At 49.7% G+C, this 18783-nt stretch overlaps 1 protein-coding gene across 3 annotated transcripts; it reads right to left on the reverse strand.

Annotated features, from left to right (window-relative positions):
* Positions 1-4408: 4408 nt before the first annotated feature.
* Positions 4409-12883, reverse strand: MANBAL (mannosidase beta like). Of its 3 annotated transcripts, XM_039728195.1 has the most exons (5): positions 12498-12584; positions 11171-11218; positions 9295-9489; positions 6718-6827; positions 4409-6596 (listed from the first exon to the last, which is right to left on the reverse strand). In XM_039728195.1, exons 3-4 carry the CDS (start codon positions 9442-9444, stop codon positions 6720-6722), a joined length of 258 nt encoding a protein of 85 aa, XP_039584129.1. In that variant the 5' UTR covers positions 9445-9489; positions 11171-11218; positions 12498-12584; the 3' UTR covers positions 4409-6596; positions 6718-6719. The 3 variants fall into 3 exon arrangements, with proteins under 3 accessions (XP_039584129.1, XP_039584128.1, XP_039584127.1); XM_039728194.1 differs by lacking the exon at positions 12498-12584 and adding an exon at positions 12847-12883 and having other exon boundaries at positions 4409-6827; XM_039728193.1 differs by having other exon boundaries at positions 4409-6827.
* Positions 12884-18783: the final 5900 nt, after the last annotated feature.

The raw sequence follows: 18783 nt of genomic DNA on the forward strand, positions 1-18783 counted from the left end.
CAGTTTCAAGCTCAGGAGCTGATTTACTAAGGGGGATTGACCAGAATAACCCTGCAGCACGAGCCATTTGGCAATATTTCATGCTAGAAATGCTCATTCTGGCCATTCTCTCCCACACTGAGCATCAGGGCTGCAGGAGCCCAGCAAATTGCCAGCATCCTGCAGGTTATGGGATAAAAAGGGGCACCAGAGAAGAAATTACCAGGAGGGCTCAGGACCTGCTGTGTCCCTCAGTGTGGTGACAATCTGCTGTGCAAGAGGGGCCCTTAGCCCCTGCCAGGAAGTGTCATTGCAAAATTCCCTGGGGGAAAGAGCTGCGGGGAAGCCACTGACTCGGTGACATGCAAATATTTAATAAGGAGGCACTGAGTTCAACAGCTGTGGGCTGAAATTATCTGCATGGTCAATAAAGGCACATTTCCTGTCAGGGTTCTGACTGGTAAAATATGCTTTGATACAATCTGAATTAAGTATCTTGGAATAGCTCGTTTGGGCAAAAATCTGACACGTTTTGCTTCTTGCCTCAGCTCAGCATGAAAGCCACACACAAGATGTTGGCATCTCCCAGCATGGAAATTCTGCTTTTTGGCCAGTCTTAGTATCCATAGAAAAGGGCAATTCAGAAAAACTCAGGGAAGCTCATGCAGATGAGATTTATGCTTCTGGCTTGATTTGGTGGCAGAGCAGCAGAGGGTGGCTGGCTGGGGCAGAGCTCTGCTAGCCACAGCCAGGACACCCTGCCCCAGGGCTGGGTGTCCCTCCCTGCCAGCACCCAGCTGCTTGCTGGCCTGCCTGCAGCCTGAGCAGACTCCAGGGTGTTTCCCCTTCATCCTCCAGTCTTGGTCCTTGGAGCGAGGGATGGGCGAGGGAGGCCCAGTCTGAATCTGAAAATCTTACACCATGTGATGGTTGGATCCCAGCTCAGTTTAAAACTAGTTAAGTGAGGGGGGAGGTAGGGATGAGAACTGCTTGCAGCTTTTCTCAAAATCTGCTCCTCCTGGAGCCACCAGGGCAGCACAAGCTGCTGCTCTGAGGAACCACAGCCAGGAGGACCCTCTCCTGCAGCTGCAGTCTGGCCCTGGAGCACTGGGCAGGAGCTGCCCTCAGGCAGCCACAGGGATGTCACCCCACAAGCTCCACAGCAGCAGCACAGCTCCAGCAGGATCCTGCCTGTGCAGCCAGAGCTGAGGCACAAATAACAGCAGGGAACGTCTGGAGCTGATTCCTGGAGCTGCAGGAGAGCTTTGCCTGTTGTACTCTGGACTTTGGCTCATGGCAAGGGGAATTTATGAGCTTGGGATGGCTTTTGCACAAGAGCAGCCAAAGGGAAGGCAGCAGGAACAAGCCTTGGAGCCAGGGACACCTGAGTTCAGCTTGGGCAAGATGTGAGATGTCTCAGCCATTGCTGATGCCTTCCATGGCCCCAGCCCATGCACTGGGACTGGCTGAACTTGACCCAGGGGTGGCAGCTGGGACACCTCTGGCAGGAAATGTGGAGCTGTCCTGAGTGCAGGTTTGGCACAAAAGGAATGCTGTGCAAATGGGACTTCCAGCAGAGCATGATGCCAAAGACACAGCCCTGTGCCTGGAGCTGGAGACAGGGAGAGGTGAGAGCCCTTCCAGCCACAGCTCCCCCATTTGGGAGCTGAGCTCCTTTCACACAACGAGACACCAACCAGGCATCAGATGTTTTAAAATGTGACCCAAAGCAGGTTTACCTTGTACCCAGCAGCCAGGAAGGCTGGACTGAAACCATGGAGGAGCCCATCAGCCTCTGTGCTCCAACCCCCTGCTCTGCATTGCTGAGCCCTCACCTGGACTGGGCATTCCCAGGGATCCAAGCAGAGTGCAAGGGGCATCAAAGCCACACCAGGGCCTCCAGGCAGGAAATGAAACCAGGGAAGCTCTGAGGAGGGAAGTGGGCACTGCAAGAGGTTTGGGATTGCACAAGACAAACCTTGTGCGTGCTGGTGAGGAGCAGGATCTGAGGGGTGCTGTGGGGCACAGGCAGCACCACAGCACTCACTCATCACGGGCTCAGAAGTGTGCTGTGGGATGGGTTTGGCTCCTCATGGCTTGGAGGGATGATGTGCTTGGCACAGCTCTCCAGGGGTACCCGGGGCTCCCACGGCAGGGAGAATTCCTTCCCTGGCTGTTACATCTGCTGGCTGAAAAAATCATTGCCAAAATTTACAAAGGGACACCTTCCTCCATCCTGGGGGCTCCTGCACCCGTTCCTTCTTTGTATCAGTCCTTGACAACAGCAGGCAATGCCCACTGCCACTGGTGGGTAAAATGTGTCTGCAAGGACAGAACTACTGCAGTGGATGTGAGTCTGCAGGCTGGGAGCAACAAGAGGAGTGATTTATGGTGACAGAAAAGCCACAAATTGGGAAGAAGCACCGTGAAATGGGAAAATCAGCTGAATTTCAAGGGAGAGGCAGGAAGCCGATTTCATTGCCCTGCAATTGCCAGCTCCAAGCAGGAGACACTTGGAGCAGCTCCTGCCCAGTGGCCTGGGTACCAAAAGCCAGAAGACACCCCCACAAACCACCGCTCAAAAGCCACAAAGTGCCAGAGAAGAGCTGGACCTTGGACCTGCAGTGACTGTCAGCTGGAGGAGGAATGCAAACACTGATTACAGCCCACATCTGTGGCCAGGGAGAAAGGGAATGCTTCCCAAACAAATCAGCCCTCCTGGCTGCATGAGGAAGAGGAGGGTCAGATCCCTTCCCAGTGCCAAGGCCAGCAATCAGGCTAATCATCAAACACACAGCAATGCTCTGTACTCCAGCACTCTCCACTCATCATCCCATTTTCTCACTGCAGTCAGTCCCTGATGCCTCATGAGATTAATAAACAAACAACTAAATCAATACAGTCATCTCAATCCCTGCAGGCCACAGGCTGTGAACAACACAACTTCTGCCTGAAAGAAGTATCAGTGTGGAAGAGATGCTCCCAGGAGGGAAGTCCAGCACCCCAGCTGTCCAAAAATGAACACACACACAGGGGAATGGTTGAGCAGTGCCCTGGCAAACAGATACTGAGCAGGTCCTCTCTTCCTACAGCTTCCCTATGGTTTCCTCAAGCATTCCCAGAAAGCCTGACCCTCCCTAAACCCAGGCACTGAAGGAGTATTTTCATTCTTTGTGACAGGCTGGGAAATAATCTGAGTTTATTGACTCGACAAGGGGGCTGCTCTGCACACATCAGGGTCTGATGGGCTGAGGGCCTGGGGCTCTCCAGCCCTGGCAGCAGGGAACCTCAGCAGGAGCTCTGCTGAGAGAGCAGTGTCTATGAGAATGAAAGTAAATTAGGTCTGAACAAGATTAACAGGGATTTAATTGAACTATGTGAACTGGAACTCCAGTCACGAGCTACTTATCACTCTGTCTCAAGGGATTGTGCTGCTGGCTCTGGGGGAGCACAGGGATGCATTGTGAGCGTGGGACAGCTCCAGGGGACAGCTCCAGGGGACAGCCACGGCCACAGCTCTGCAGAGGAGCACCTGCTTGAGTGTGATCAGAGACAGGGGAAAGAACTCCCAATCCCAGCCTCGTTTCTTCAGAGCTGAGGCATGTCCTGCTGAGGGACAGGAGCTCTGGGACACACACCAGCAGAGGAAATCCAGCCCTCAGCCAGCTCCTGGCTTTGGGTGGCAGAGCAAGGTGTGGCTGCAGAGGTGCTGCCTACTGGCAGGAACCTGGAGACAGACCTTTGAAAACCTCCCCTTCAATAAAATTGACTTAATGAGGTCTTCAGCTCCCTTTGGGATGTTAATTACAAAACAGCCTGGAGAAAAGTGCTTGGGAATTAAAGGAGTCACCACACTAGTCCTTCTCTGCTTGGGTTTTCTGGTGAGAGAACCAGCAGACACTTGCCAGAGCCTGGCTACCAAGAACCAACACACACTTGCCAGAGCCTGGCTACCACATTGGTCTCACTGCAGCCAAGAGGAGCCACCAAACAGCCCCATGCTCCAGCCATGCAAACTCCTGAAAATCCCTTTTACCAGCCTACTGAATCCCCACCTAATCCCCTGCTTGCATTGTTAACAAATTATGCCTTTATTTGGGCTACCTTTGTGGGGGCTCTTAGAGCAAAAAACCTCTCATGGGGGGGCAAATTGATTTAGTCACTGGCTGGTTTTCTCCCTCCTTCCAGGAAGGTGAGGCAGTGTTAGGAAATAGTTTGCTACTTCCAAGTCAAACACAGATACGGATGCACACATGCCTGACAGTATTAACTAACCAATTTCTCACAGATTAAAGGATCTGAAAGGATTTCCCTTAATGGATCATTTTAATGAATAGGTTATTTATGTCCCTGTGTTTCTATAGTCTGGGAGTTCTGGCAGCTTTCACACTCAATGTGAGGGAACAGGCAGCACAACTTTAAACACAGATTTCTTTTATAACAAAGATTCTGATGGCATTTATTACACATTTCAGGATAAACTAAAATACATGGGTTATTGGTAATCTCTACATACTCTAAGTTCAGCAAACAAGAGCATTCAAATAGGTATAAAGCTGTCAGGAACAGATGGGGAATTTATCTCATCCCTCTTCCCCCCAACAAAACCAAACCCCAATATCCATGATTTCTACTGAGCAATGAGTGAGCCAGTCTGCAAACAGCTGGATGTGGACATTGATGTAGCAGCTGCTATTTCAGGTAACAGCCACACAGTGCCCACTGCTAACTGGTTCTGAGCTGCAGAAGTGAGTCTGTGTTTTGGATAACGTGTGTCCTGTGATTCCATTAAAGCATTAACCCCCTGCTTTAGGTAACCTGCAGAAAGCTGGAATTTACATAAAACCATTCTCATGTATTAAAATGGAAAGAGTGATCTGCAGAACCTACTCAGGGCTCTTCTTTGCCCTGCAGATCAGAGACAGAGCACAGGTCCACCATGGAAACTCATGGCACAACACTGTTCTTTGTTATTTGCGTGGGAACTTTTTGTAATCTTTCTTTGTACTGAGAACTTAAAGCAACTTTAGAGTCCTTGTGTCTCCCATGCTTTGTTCTGTCCTCCTGGTACTGCCTTCATGTAGCTAAAAAAAAATAAAATTAAAAAGCAGAATTTAAAGCAGAACTCCAAGGTGGATTTTAAGAAGTGCACCTTGGTGCCAGCATTCTGGCTAAGAGCATCAGAGAGCCTGGAGCAGGGAAGTCAGAGCCACTGGTTCTGGGATCCATCTGTCACCCCACCAACAGCAAGAGTGAGCAGAGGACGTGGCTGTCCTCAGCACTGATGGTTTCTGTAAATGTGCTGTTCACCTGCTGTCAAACAACACACACCTGGCTCACCAGGCATTTGTGACTCCAGGATGGGAGTCTGTGTATGCAAAGAGGATCACAGACTTGCAGCCCTGCCAGGGAGAACCCTTCCTTCAAAGCCACTCTGAACCCTGGGTGCGCCTCAGAGAGCAGGTTCTCCTCCCATTGACTCACTCCTGATCAAACAAACCAAGATGTGAGCTGGCATCAGGAAGCTCGAGCTGCTCCACAGAGACTCCGTGCCTACGTCACCACCTATCTCCTTGCAGTCCTGTCTAGCCACATTTAAATCAGTCCTGGACTGTCCCTGGGCTGGAGAGCAGAGCCTGAAGGAACCCAGTGTCTGTGTCCCCTGCCATGCTGTCATGGTACACAGCTGGCCTGCCACCCCTGGGATGTTGAAATACCTCCTCTCTCAGGCTGAGAAGGAATTCACCCTCAGGAGGAATTCAGCCAGAGGAGAGGGAGCAGGCCGTGGCAGGGAAGGCTGGAGGGATCTGCAAGGGCAGTGATGCCCAGCTGTGCTGAAAGAGGGCCCATGGTCAGGCTCAGGCAGCTGGCAGGAGGGTTATCCATGGCACAGAGAGGCAGTGCAGGCTGATACACCACCAGTGCACCAGCCCCAGGCTCCCACCTCAGCAGCCCTTCTCCAGCATGCAGTGCCTGGTCTTCCCAAGTCTCCAAGAACAACTCCCCTAGCATGGCCATTAAATTCTGCACCTTCCAGAGTCAAATTGTTTCCTGATTCCTGTAGTCATTGCAATCCCCACCACAGCCTCAGCTCCCTGCAATGTGCCTGCTTTCAAAGGTGGGAATAGAAAGGAAGAGTGCATGGGTGGGGAACGAGGCAGCGACGCTGGGAAATGAAAGCTTTCATCTCCAGCAGTCTGGAATCTGGTGAGTTATTACCTAAAGAATTAAAGAATATGACAAAGGCATTATGATTAAGCCATAAAATGCAGCTATGTATTTCAGACTAGATGACAACAGAGATGAATACAAAGCTGTGTAGTGTGGCATTCTTGATCCATTTGATCCCTCTGCCTTCAAAAAACACAACACAAACTGGTATCCAAAGCAGCAAACCCATGCTCCACTTTCCAGAGGGACTTCACTACAAATCCCAGCCAGCATGGAGGAGCCATGCCAACAGCCCTCTTTACCCACCAGAACTGGAAGAAGTCACTATAATGGTGACATCAATCAAGTCAAATGAAGTCCTGGATATGAGAAGTTCTCTTTGCTTGTAAGAAATCTATGGCAGAACCCCAACCCTTCCACTCTTCTAAATTTCTTCTCCCTTGCCCCTGAAAAGTAAAAGATGGCAATGCCAGAAAACCATTAAGAGAGTTAGTTGCCTTTGATGCTGTCTCTGAGGAAGCACGATTATAGGTGGTTATTTGGTCTTGGGAGGCTCATCAGTCACACCTCTATCGTTTCTTTTTGGTTTCCTTCTTTGGTTTCTTGCTTATCTGTGGAGCAGTTGCCTTTGGCTTCTTCACCGGCTCGGAATTCTTAGGCTCAAAACTGTCTGAGTCCTACAAGAATCAATTAAGAAACAGTCAGTAACTATTTTTTTACCATTTGCTAACAGGTTGCTTTGGGGATTCAAGTATAAGCCAGAGGAAACAAGTGCTGGGTATCTCTGTTGGAACACATTGATGTCAAACTGAGGCCACATTTAATGAGACTCGAGCAGCATCATCTCTGCTCCTTCTGCATGTGCTTTTTGATGAGTGTGAGTTTCTGCACAGAAACAGCTTGTTACCAGAGATGCCATTAAAGCCTTAAATATATAAAACAGGCTTTGGAGAAGAAAAACTTTGAAGGCAAGAAGAAAATCAACACTAAATGAAAACTATTTGAATTAGGAAAAGATAACATATAATCACCAGGATGCATGGAAACAGACAGCAGGCATTTCTGCCAAACATTAATCACTATCACGTGCAAGACAAGCAAATATTCCCCAAAGCAGCAGTAAGAATATAAACTTCAGAGCCTCTAAAATCCGAGGAGGGAATTGCAGGCAAAGCTTTCTTCACCTGGACTAACAAAATACTGAGATGTGATGCTTGTTTCCTTCAGAGAAGATGAGAGATAATATTGCAGCCATGGGAAATAAAATCTAGTTATCTTGTGAAAACACAAGGGAACAGCGCCAGTCTCCTCTGAGAAAGCACACACATGCAGATTGCCTCCTTTCATTAAATGCATTTGAGTATAAATATTGCTTTAGCATCTTGGGTTCTCTCAGCCTGAGTGTGCCAACTGGAAAAGGACACACAAAAAATGGCTGAGCAAGACGTGCGAGTTCCAGGCTTCCAAGGCAGAACTCCAGATAATGGAGGGGGAGGCAGCATCTGACAGTGTCCTTTTAATCAAAGAGCTTGGTTCAAAGTCTCTCAAGTTACTGGGCTATTACAGCTCACATCTGTGTGGCTTTCCAAGGAAGGAGACTTGGCTGGCTTTCCAAAGCTGTGATCAGTGCACAGGGAGCTGGTTGTTACTCAGGGATGCAGAATGCTGCTGCCATAACGTGAACACTGCTGCCTTCTAATGTCCAAACTTCAAAGTTTGAGGCTCCAAGACAGCAAGTTCCCCAATATCCTACCCAGACTCAAGCATCATTCCCAGGATCTGGAGGGACAACCTATGGTGTTTATGGCTTTGTAAACAAGTCATATGGGCACATCAAAAGCAAAGTTTATATATGGAAAAAATAAAAACTAGAGTATGCAAACATCAAGGCATACTACAGATGTAAGCAGTAAAAGATCCTTGAGCCTTATTTTAATTGGGGGCTGGTCTCCAGTTTCCTACTCCAAAGCTCTCACTCTTTCCAACTTTCAAGAATGGGGTTACCTGGTATTTCTCAAAAATTTACTGGGGAAATGATGGGCTCTGACAGACAGGTGCTGGTGGCTGCAGAGTAACAGTGCAAAGGTTGGACTCAATGATCTTCAAGGTCTTTTCCAACCTGAATGATTCTAAGATTCTAAGACTTGCAATGCCACTGCATGGTGTCCAGCAACTGCCTGTTCCTGTGGCTGGACAAGCAGGAGGGAGCATGGCCCATGGCAGGACAGCATCACATCACACTAGCAGTTAAAGGTGGAAAAATTGGGTCATAACTTCATCCTTCACTCTGTACCTCTTCCTGAGGCATTCCCTTCCCCCAAGAGGCTGAAAATTTCCCGGCTGCCTCTGCACAGGAGGGAGCAAACATGGAAATAAAGAGTCTGAAAACAAAACTCCATACTGAGTTGTTACTGAAAATACACCATCAACATCTGTGTCAAAGAACCAAACTTGCAGCCTGATCACCTTGCTGCACTGAAATACCTGTCCCCAGCACCAAAGACATTTTTCTCTTAAATGAAAAAAGCCAGGCAGATGCAGGACATCCCCCAGTCTAGAGGAACAGCTCACCTCAACTTCAACTTCACCTCAACCTTTCCCTTTCAACTTCTCCTGTGCCAGCTGCATCAAAGGACCCTTGGGCACTGGATGGGATGTCAGTGCTGAAAACTGCTTTCCTCACCTTTAGGATATACTAGAAATTTCACCTGCATCTTGCTTCCAAAAATCACACACAAACTCAAGCCCAGAGTAATTTCCTGAAGGCAAGTCCTGCCAGGGGATGTCCTGCCTGGCAATTAATGAAGCAAATCAGCAGGATGACAATATGGGCTGGGACAAAGCTTTCTCTTGCAGCCAGGAACTGCACATGCATTCAGCACCCTGTCAGTGCTTCAGGTTGCTTTTTTCACTGATATTAAGAGAGATCCTGGCTCAGGTATTTGTTCCTGACTTTCCTATCTGGTCGTAAATCACAAGACAGAAGCTGGAGATGGGAAAGCCAGAGGGAAGGAAGGAGAATGAACAATGAAACTGTCACCAATCCCAGGGGCAGCTGTGTCTCCATTAGCTACTCCACATTCCCTCCCATCCTGTTTTCTCTGACTCTGCCCATTTATATCACTATTAAAGAGCAGTACTTACTGTCTTGTGGGACTTGGACACGGGCAGGATGATGGCAAGCACACAGATCAGCTGGAAAATGGCTCCAAAGAAGAGTCCATAGCGGAGCACATTCTCCATGAACGTGGGCTCAGGGATCTCAGGTGGGGAGAAATCCAACTCTGCAGCCATTGTCAGTGCACCCTGCTCCTCTACTGCTCTCAAGAAGACTGGTTACTGCAAGGGAGAAAATACACAGCAACTTTTGGCATCATCCTTTCTGGCATTGCTTCCTGTTATCCAAAAATGAGACTCCCTCATGGAGTTTTGAAGATACTCTTGAACTACTGGAGAATAACAGAAAGGAAAAGGAAAGCTGTGCTTAATTGGGGTGTTTGTCTTTTGTCACCTGCCTACAAAAATAGCACTCAGCTCCTGGTATTAGACTATTTGTGCGTGAGGAGCAGACAAAATATGAACCATGTTCATGAAACAATAAGGGAAAAGCTTAATAAGCAAGAATACATTTCTTCCTGAAGTTGATCACACATGCAAGGTGATTATTACTTATCTTTACCTATATTGTCTCTGTGGTCACAGCCTCATTGTTTTAGATGCTGTGCAAACCCAACTACTTAAACCTCACAGAAGCAGAGCTGCTGAAGGCAGAGGAACAAGCTATGTGTAGAAACTGAAGTGTGGCTTTAGTGGTTACACTAAGCCCCATACAAGTTAAAACAGTCACAGGTAGTTTGTGGCAGAGTTAAATATTGATCTCCTGGGTCCCAAGCTTCTCAGCCATGAGCCCATCCTTCCTTCCTCCCTTTATCTTTTGCTAATGGAGTTGTCAATTTGTTCTATGAATGAGTAATGGCTTTTCACAACGAGGGAGAACTCTCCTGCCAGAACTGCTAGAGTAAGCCTCAGGAAGTCCCCAAAGGGAAATCCAATCAGTCTGAGATGCCATCACACTCAGCTGTGATTAGTGCCCCACTCGGTTTTCCTGACCTGGATGATCCCAGTGTGCATTCCCTGGATCAGCACTGCTCACTGAGAGTCACAGTTCTCTGTACCACTGAAGCCTGGTGTGACTGAGCTTGTAGGCTGAGTTTGCCTCCTGGGAATTCTCTCCAAAGCAGGAGAGATCTCTGCATTTCTCAGGCTGGGAGGAGGTTGTTACAATCTGCAGATGTGACCCAGTCCAGAGGATGGTAAATGTGGCAAATCCCAGCAAATTAATAATTGATAAATTTGAGAATCAACTCAATGCCATTGCACAAGAGGCAACTATCACTTGGTGACACACTAAAGAGAGAGGTATATAAATTAGAAAAAAAATTGTTTTGTTTTCATTCAGCTGAAATACAGAATGTTATTTTGAATTTTAAGACAGGAGAACATTTCCAACTGCACAGACTGCCAGCCACTGGAATGGAGAGGCTGTGGAATCCCTGGTGATTCAGAAGAGCAGATCAGATAAGCTCTGGCCTGGGATGGGTGTGGGTATATACAATTCTGCCTTTGACCCAGGAGATAAGAATAGGTGACCTCTCGAGGTCCTGTCCAGGTCTGTACTTCAGAGAAAGAAAATATTTCAAATTCTGATTGAATCTCAGCCAGCAAGGGCTGTGTGGGACTGTACATGAAGCCAGGACACACAGTGACCCACCCAGGCTCAGCCAGGCCCAAAGCTGCTCAATGCTCTGAACAAAGCCTGCATGCATGTGGCTCATCCCAATTGCTTCTGCCTTTGAAATCACCCCTCCCAACCCACCAAGGCAGCAGTTCCTAAGCAAGACACAGAATCCCCTCTGAGCTGCACTTATCTCATCTGGGCATCTTTTGAAAACATTGTTGTTGCCTGCCCCTGGCCCCTGTCCTCAAACACAGCAGGAAGGGAAGTTCCTTCATTCCTCACCTGGAGTTTTCTCAGGACAAACTCCTGCTGATAACCCCAATTCACCACCTGAAACACAACACACAGAGATAAACAGGAAAAGGAAACACATACTATGAAAACAAAAAAATCTCTGTCCTCATCTTCTACAACCCTCCCCTCCTTTTCCCTCTTCTAGCTCACCTCCCCTGAGGGCATTAGTAGTTCTCTAACAAATCCAGGTGCCATGACCAGCACCAAGAGCTCTCCAACAGCTGCCACCACCATTTGAATCAATATCCCATGAAACATAGTCAGAAAAACCTGGCATTGTGCTCCAACTAATTACAGCAGTGTCCTTGCTTGCTCAGGCAACCCATGCTCCAACCACTGATTTTCCTGCCACCACTGGAGCCCAACTCTGAGCACATTCCTCAGTTTTAAAAAACTCCAGTGGTTCACAAGGTGCCCAAAGCCTCTGCCTTGCACCTAAACCAACAGGTCTGGGTGCTGGAGCCTTCCTCCCTGTTCCCAAAACGCTCAGTTTCACCACTTTTTCCTCAGAAAACATCTCTTCTTCCCCACAGGTTGCCAGCTGCCTTTCTCCTCACACCACCTCACCATGGCCACACTTAAAGCAGCTCTTCCTAAATTGCATTTGAAGATCAATGCTCCTCTGTCAGACCCTGAGAGGAAGCTGTCCTTGCCCCTCCCAGTTTATTCCCGAGGTCTGGTACCCAGTGAGCAGCTGGAGGAGGGGAGGCTCCCTCCTCTCCCCACAGCACCAGCCAGGGCTCGGGGGCTGCAGCTCCTGCTCTGCTCAGTGACAGCACCAAGGGGCATGTGGCTGCTCCCCAGGGCTCAGGACCAGCCCTGAGACAAAAAAACAACTTATTTGCAGGATCAGGGCCGGGCACCAGCCAGGAGAGACCAAACCTTTCTTCCTGCTGCACTGTTTCCCAGCTGATGCTTTCACCTGGCACTACAGAAACAACGGGCAGAGGCAAAGCCTCGGGAGCGGCTCAAGTAACATGTATTAGTGTATTCTTGGAGATAAAGCACAGGGAAAGACTCCGTCAAAGGACGAGGCAAAAAAAGCCCAGGTTGGGATTTTCAAACGGCTTAGGAGGTGTGGGGATGGAGCCCGGGCAATTCCCACCGGCTGCTCCTGTCCGCAGCGCTGAATGCCGCCCGAGGGGCCAGCGGGCGACAGGGGCCGGGGCTGGGCCAGGAGCAGCCCCGGGCGGGGACAGCGCGTCCTCCTCCCTCGTCCCCCATCCCTCCATCCCTCCATCCCTCCGTCCCTCATCCCTCCTCCCTCCGTCCCTGCCGGGCCAGCCCCAGCGCGGTCCCCCGGCTCAGCGCTCGCCTCCCGGGGCGGTGCTGCAGCCTCCTCGGCCCCTCGGCAGAGCCCCGTGCCCGCAGCCCCGGCACGGCCCCGCTCACCGCCCGCTCCGCTCCGCGCCGCCCCGGAACGGCTTCCCGGCCGCTGGAAGCGCTTCCGGCCCGCCCCGGCACGGCCCCGGCTACCGAGCGTGACAGCCATCCCCGGCAACCGACCGTGACAGCCATCCCGGCTACCGAGCGTGACAGCCATCCCCGGCAACCGACCGTGACAGCCATCCCGGCTACCGAGCGTGACAGCCATCCCCGGCAACCGACCGTGACAGCCATCCGGCAGAGCCCCGTGCCCGCAGCCCCGGCACGGCCCCGCTCACCGCCCGCTCCGCTCCGCGCCGCCCCGGAACGGCTTCCCGGCCGCTGGAAGCGCTTCCGGCCCGCCCCGGCCCGCCCCGGCACGGCCCCGGCACAGCCCCGGCTACCGAGCGTGACAGCCATCCCCGGCAACCACCCCTGGCAACCATCCCCGCAACCATCCCAGCAACAGCCCTGGCAACCATCCCCGCAACCATCCCAGAAACCGACCGTCACAGCCATCCCGGCAACAGCCCCGGCAACCACCCTGGCAACCATCCCAGCAACCGTCCCGGCAGCCATCCCTAGCAGCCACCCCTGGCAACCATCCCTAGCAACCATCCCAGAAACCATTCCAACAGCCATCCCAGAAACCATCCCAGCAACCATCCCTAGCAACCATCCCAGAAACCATCCCAGCAACCACCCCTAGCAACCGCTCCTAGCAACCATCCCTAGCAACCGTCCCAGCAACCACCCTTGACAACCATCCCAGCACCCATCCCTAGCAACCATCCCATCAACCGCCCCAGCAACCATCCTTGGCAACCATCCGAGCAACCATCCCTAGCACTCGCCCTAGCAACCGCCCCTGGCAACTGTGCCTAGCAACCATCCCTAGCAACCATCCCAACAACCACCCCAACAACCACCCCAGCAACCACCCCGGCAACCATCCTAGCAACCACCCCAGATCATGTAGCTACAACCATCCCATAAACCATCCCTAACAATCATCCCAGAAACTATCCCAACAACCATCCCTGGCAACTGTGCCTAGCAACCATCCCTAGCAACCATCCCAGCAACCACCCCGGCAACCACCCCGGCAACCATCCCAGCAACCATCCCATAAACCATCCCTAACAATCATCCCAGAAACTATCCCAACAACCATCCCTGGCAACTGTGCCTAGCAACCATCCCAGCAACCATCCCAGCAACCCCCCCAGAGCTGCCCCCTGCTGCCCCCAGCACCCACTGTGCTCTGCTTTCTGAGGGCACCTAAGGGTGACATGGCCTGGGGGCAGTGGGGGTTTGGGGGCTCCATTGCCGTGTTCCTCCAGCCCCCTGGGGTCAGTCAGCTCCGTGGTCCGTGGGCCATTCCAGCCCTGGGAGCCTGTGGGTGCCCAGCCCCGGTGGGTCACAGAATCCCTGAATCAGCTGGAAAGGATCCCTGAGGTCACCAATCTGACCTACAGCCCAACACCGCCTGTCTCCCAAACCAGAGCACTGAGTGCCATGTCCAGACTTTCCTTAAACACCTCCCTCCCTGGGCAGCCCATTCCAATGCCTAATCACCCTTTCTGTGAAGAAATTCCTCCTGATGTCCAACCTAAACCTTCCCTGCTGCAGCTTGAGGCTGTGTCCTCTCATCCTGGCTGGGTGCTCATGGCAGAAGCACCCCAGACCTTCACACCTCAGGCTTTATGTACTAAATTTATTTACTGATTTAGGTACTCACTCCCTAAATCCCTGGGAGGGTTTTAATCCCACCACCAATTATGTGGCCTTCCAGTCCTGGTGGGTTTCCCTTTATCCACAAGGTTTTCATCTGCTCCCTTGACATACTCTGGCAGGATCAATTAGGATGTGATTCTGGCTTTGCTCTTGACAGGGACTTTATTTTTAATGTCCAGTTTCTGGCTCTGAACTGGAGATGTCTCCATAAGATGAGCTACAAAGGGGGAAGTGCCTTGGACTCTGTTTTGCTTGTTTGTGGTATTTCAGGAATCTGATTTGTTTTGCCCTTTTCCTAACCCTAAACTATCAGAAGTGCCAGGTTGGTTTTTCTGCAGAGCTTTATTACCAGAGAGCCTAAATACTTTGGGAAAAACCTAATCAGTTACTTATCTACTGAGGAAGCAAGGTATGGCATTTGTAATAAAAGGATTTTCTAGGCTGTTACCAAGCATTTGGATTAAGTGGATATTGATGATAACAATTTCAAAGATTTTTAGCAATTGGATTAGATAATCCTTCATGGTTTTTAGTGCAGAAGACATTACAGACAACTGGACAACACTGCTGCATGAGTGGCAGAAGCCAGAGACATTTATACACAGAAACTCTTCTGGCATAATAATCCTAAGAGAAAATTACTCTTAAATGGAACTTCTCCTGCCCCTGGTGAGTGACTAAGGGATAATGTCAGAGCTCAGGAAAGCAGTAAATTCTGCCCTTTCACCTTCTTACCTCCCAAACTCTAAATGTTTGGTATGAAGAAAAAACCACTAAGAAGGAAGAAATAATTATTGAAAATGTCAGGAGGGATCTTATCAGAACGGATTAACAGACAGATTAAATTCTTCCCAGTGTTACCAGTGCACTGAATGTGCTGGTGCTGCTGCCCACACAGCTTCTCACAGGCTCCAGTCCTCACAGATGGAGCTTGCAGGAAAAGGGGAAAAGACCCTTGTTACTGGATATTTTATTATTTTTCTTCTCTCGCCACAGAAAGGGAATTACTCACTCCAAGCAGAATTAGGCAGGTGAAGTTTTGGGCAGCTCCTGCCCCTTCTCTCCCCCTCTATTTCCCCTCAAGGCCACCAAACCCTCGAGGCCAGGAGTGCCCCAGGCTGGGAGCCACAGGCAGGTGGTGCCATCAGCCACTGTGGCTCCCCACCTTCCACAGCACCACACTGACCCATCCTTGCACCTGCCTGGGAAATGACAAAAAAGAGAAGCTATTTATTTTAAAAAGGGGAAGATTTTCCCAAAGCCTACCGGATGCAAGTGGGTTTCAAAGCTAAAACTGAACAATTCAACAAGTGGACAAGGCAATTTTGTTGGTACTCTGTTCTAAGAAGTGACAGTGCTGAAACAAGAAGTCTTTCTTCAAATCAAGTAATTCTTGGCTTTTTTAAAGTTATTTCTACATTTCTTCTTTGTGGTATTTCCTCCTTGTCTTTGCTGTGAGGCCTCTTTATTACCACTCACTGTATGTGTGATCCTTGTGCTCCAAGGTCTTGTCATCCTCAGGTTGCACATTCGTATTCAGCCAGGTAAAAAAAAATACAACTGCTCTCATTTCTCATCCCTTACTGGAAACACAGCCTTCCTCATTCCCTGTCCATAAAGCACATTTTGCCTTCTCGATGCCAGTAACATCTCACTTTTATTCAGGTTTTTATCAGAGGCTTTTCAAAGGATTGAAGCTGCCTCTCCCTGTTTGCTGACCCTGGCTGTAACATGTTGTAACCTTCTAGCCAAGGCTCCTTTCCAAACTGCAATGAGAGTGGTAAGACCAAAGATGAGCTCCTTAATTACTGACATTCACTGCTGGCATCTCAGCTCTGTCTGCCACGGCTGGAGGAGGAAGGAGATGGTATTTAGAGAGCCAGAAATTCAGGAATCAGTAACTCTCGAGCCTATAGCTGAGTGCAACGTGCTGATGCCTGGCTGCAACTCCTGGCAGCTCACTTGGGCGATGCTGAAATGCTCCAGAGCTCTGCCAGGAAATGAACAGAGGCAGAGAGGTACAGGCTCTATAAATGGATCCCACCTGCAGAGCCCATCAGGCCTCCTGACAGATGCACATCTCACAGGCTGCTGCCACTTGCTCTGTTGGACAGGCTCAGGGACAGCTCATGTCTGAAGATTAAGCAGGCTTTTCAAGAAGGCTTTTAACACCACCAGACAGCACTTCTTGCACATTCTGAATTTCTGATTTATTTAGTCTGTTTTTAATCTGATCCCCTGCTTCAGACTCATTCTCAGAGTGCAAACAGTGCTCTCATCCAGAGCGTCTCCTTCCTTGAGATTATTTTGATAAATGTTTGTATTGGGCTTCCTACCAATTTGAATTCCTCCAGGAAAAATTCTCCTCAGGAACTCTATTGATGTTCAAAGGGTTGAGTCTGGAGGATCTGAAGATCCAAGTCTCAACAATTTATCCTTCCAAGAAGAAGAAACCAAATCTTGTATAATTTTCTAATGGCAAGTCTCACCACACCCACTGGGTTGGAGTTTTGGATTTTTTGTTTCTTCCTTAGAAGGAACTGGTATCACAGGCTAAATCTTGTCTTTCTCATCTCATTTAAGTTTGCTTGCCTTCCACAGAAATGACAGGATTTTTACAAGGAACTTAGAAATGAAAGTTACTGTGAACACAGCAGTAATGAATGCTGCAATTAAATGATTATGAATTTATTATCATGTGCCTGACTTCTGCCACTTGGGATAAGACACTTAAACCAAAATGGGTTCCATCCTACCTCTATGGTGGCAAACCCAGGCAAAAACCATAACTTTTACTCTTAGGCAGTTCTGTTTAATTCGCCCTTAGGGCATTTGCCACAAGTTAGTCACCACCCACCTCACCTCAAGTAAAAACAAACCAGAGGGAACAGCTCTGTCCCCAGGCCTCTCTTGGAAGTGGCAGAGGGTGGAGAAGCCACCCTGTGTGACATTTTGGGGAAGTGCAGAACAGCTTTTGACAGCTGAGAACACAGGATGGTTTTTTTTGCCATTTGATGAGCTCTGTCAGTAGTTTCAGCCCCACAGGGCTGGACCCCACTTCCCACACTGCTCAGCCTAGCTGAAGCTGTTAGATCATGCACCTGGAATACACAGGGGTCATTTTTAAAGCATGGCATGGAGACCGAGGGAGGTAAAGCTGAGAGGAAATCAATACTGGGAAATTGCTTCAGGATCCTCACTCTGTGTCCTTTGTCAGCAAAGGATGGGCACTGAAATAAGAGTAGCTGGCATGTGCTTCACCCAGGGGCCGTGGGGAGGGTGGGTCTGCTTGGATGTGACTGAAATCCAGCAGGTCCAGGTGCTGAAGTGGCAGGTTGTTGCCACGTTCCTCTTCACAGAGAAAAGCAAGGCACCATTCTTTCCAAGAATATTTCTGGGTTTCACATTCTCTGAACATCAGAGAAAGGAAACACAATTCTTATCTCATTTGCTGTGCCTGTGTTTGTGCAAAAGAAGAATGCCATATGGAGATTGTTTACCCAAAGTGATGGGGTTTTGTTTCCTTGCCCTATCAGGGCCCAGAGTGTGTGTGTGTGTGTGTGTGTGTGTGTGTGTGTGTGTGTGTGTGTGTGTGTGTCAGGACTGTCTGACAGTCATGAGATGAGGGCAGTTCCGTGCAGTTGTGAGCAGAGATGAGTGCTTGGCAGATTCAGTTTAGATGTAATGTAATAGGTATAATTAGGTATAATATAGTATAATAAAGTAATTAATTAGCCTTCTGATATCCATGGAGTCCTCCTCATCATTCCTCTCCAATGTTGGGGAGTGTTTTTTGATCTGATAGCAGCTCGTACCTGGCTGCAGATCCCATCACCTGCACTGGTGTGGGCTTGGGTTCAGAGGGCAAGCTGAGAGTTCCCCACTGCTCCCTGTGGACATGGGGATCTGTGGGAGGCAGTGAATGTCACAAACCTCTGGTCTGGGAGCCTGTGAATGCTGACACAGCACTTGCTGTGGTAGGGAGGAGAGATGGGGAGAAGCTGGGAAGGTTCTAGGGGCAAACTGAGAGATACTCTAAAGAGAAAAAGCTGTTCATTTTGCAAATCAGACTTGTCATCTGTTGTGCCAAATGGTTATTGATACTAACCCTAAGGTGAAATTCCTGTGAGGAATGTTGTCACAGGCAGCATGTTTAGACTTTGAATGCCACTGATGGTCCTGAGGCAGCTCTGGGGCTGTGGGGAGCACAGAGCTGCTGTGAGCCCCCTTGGCACGGGCAGGGGGCACCAGCTCTACGTGTGTGACAGCCCTACTGGAAAAATGGCCATGAGAACAGACCCTGCCAGCTCCAGCACACACTGCAACACCAGCAGGGATGGATGCAAAACTGCCTCCAAACAGCTCTGTGACAGTCTGTAGCATCTTCCTCCTGGCAGCAGTGGGGATCACATTTCTGCATCACTATTTCTGCTGCAGAAGCAGCTGCACGAGCCAGAGGGAGAGCCTGTGGAGCCTGGTGGAGAAGCTCCAAAAATGAC

The sequence above is a fragment of the Passer montanus genome, unplaced genomic scaffold, assembly GCF_014805655.1.
Source record: "Passer montanus isolate IOZ18808 unplaced genomic scaffold, ASM1480565v1 scaffold64, whole genome shotgun sequence".
In the NCBI taxonomy this organism is placed as follows: domain Eukaryota; kingdom Metazoa; phylum Chordata; class Aves; order Passeriformes; family Passeridae; genus Passer; species Passer montanus.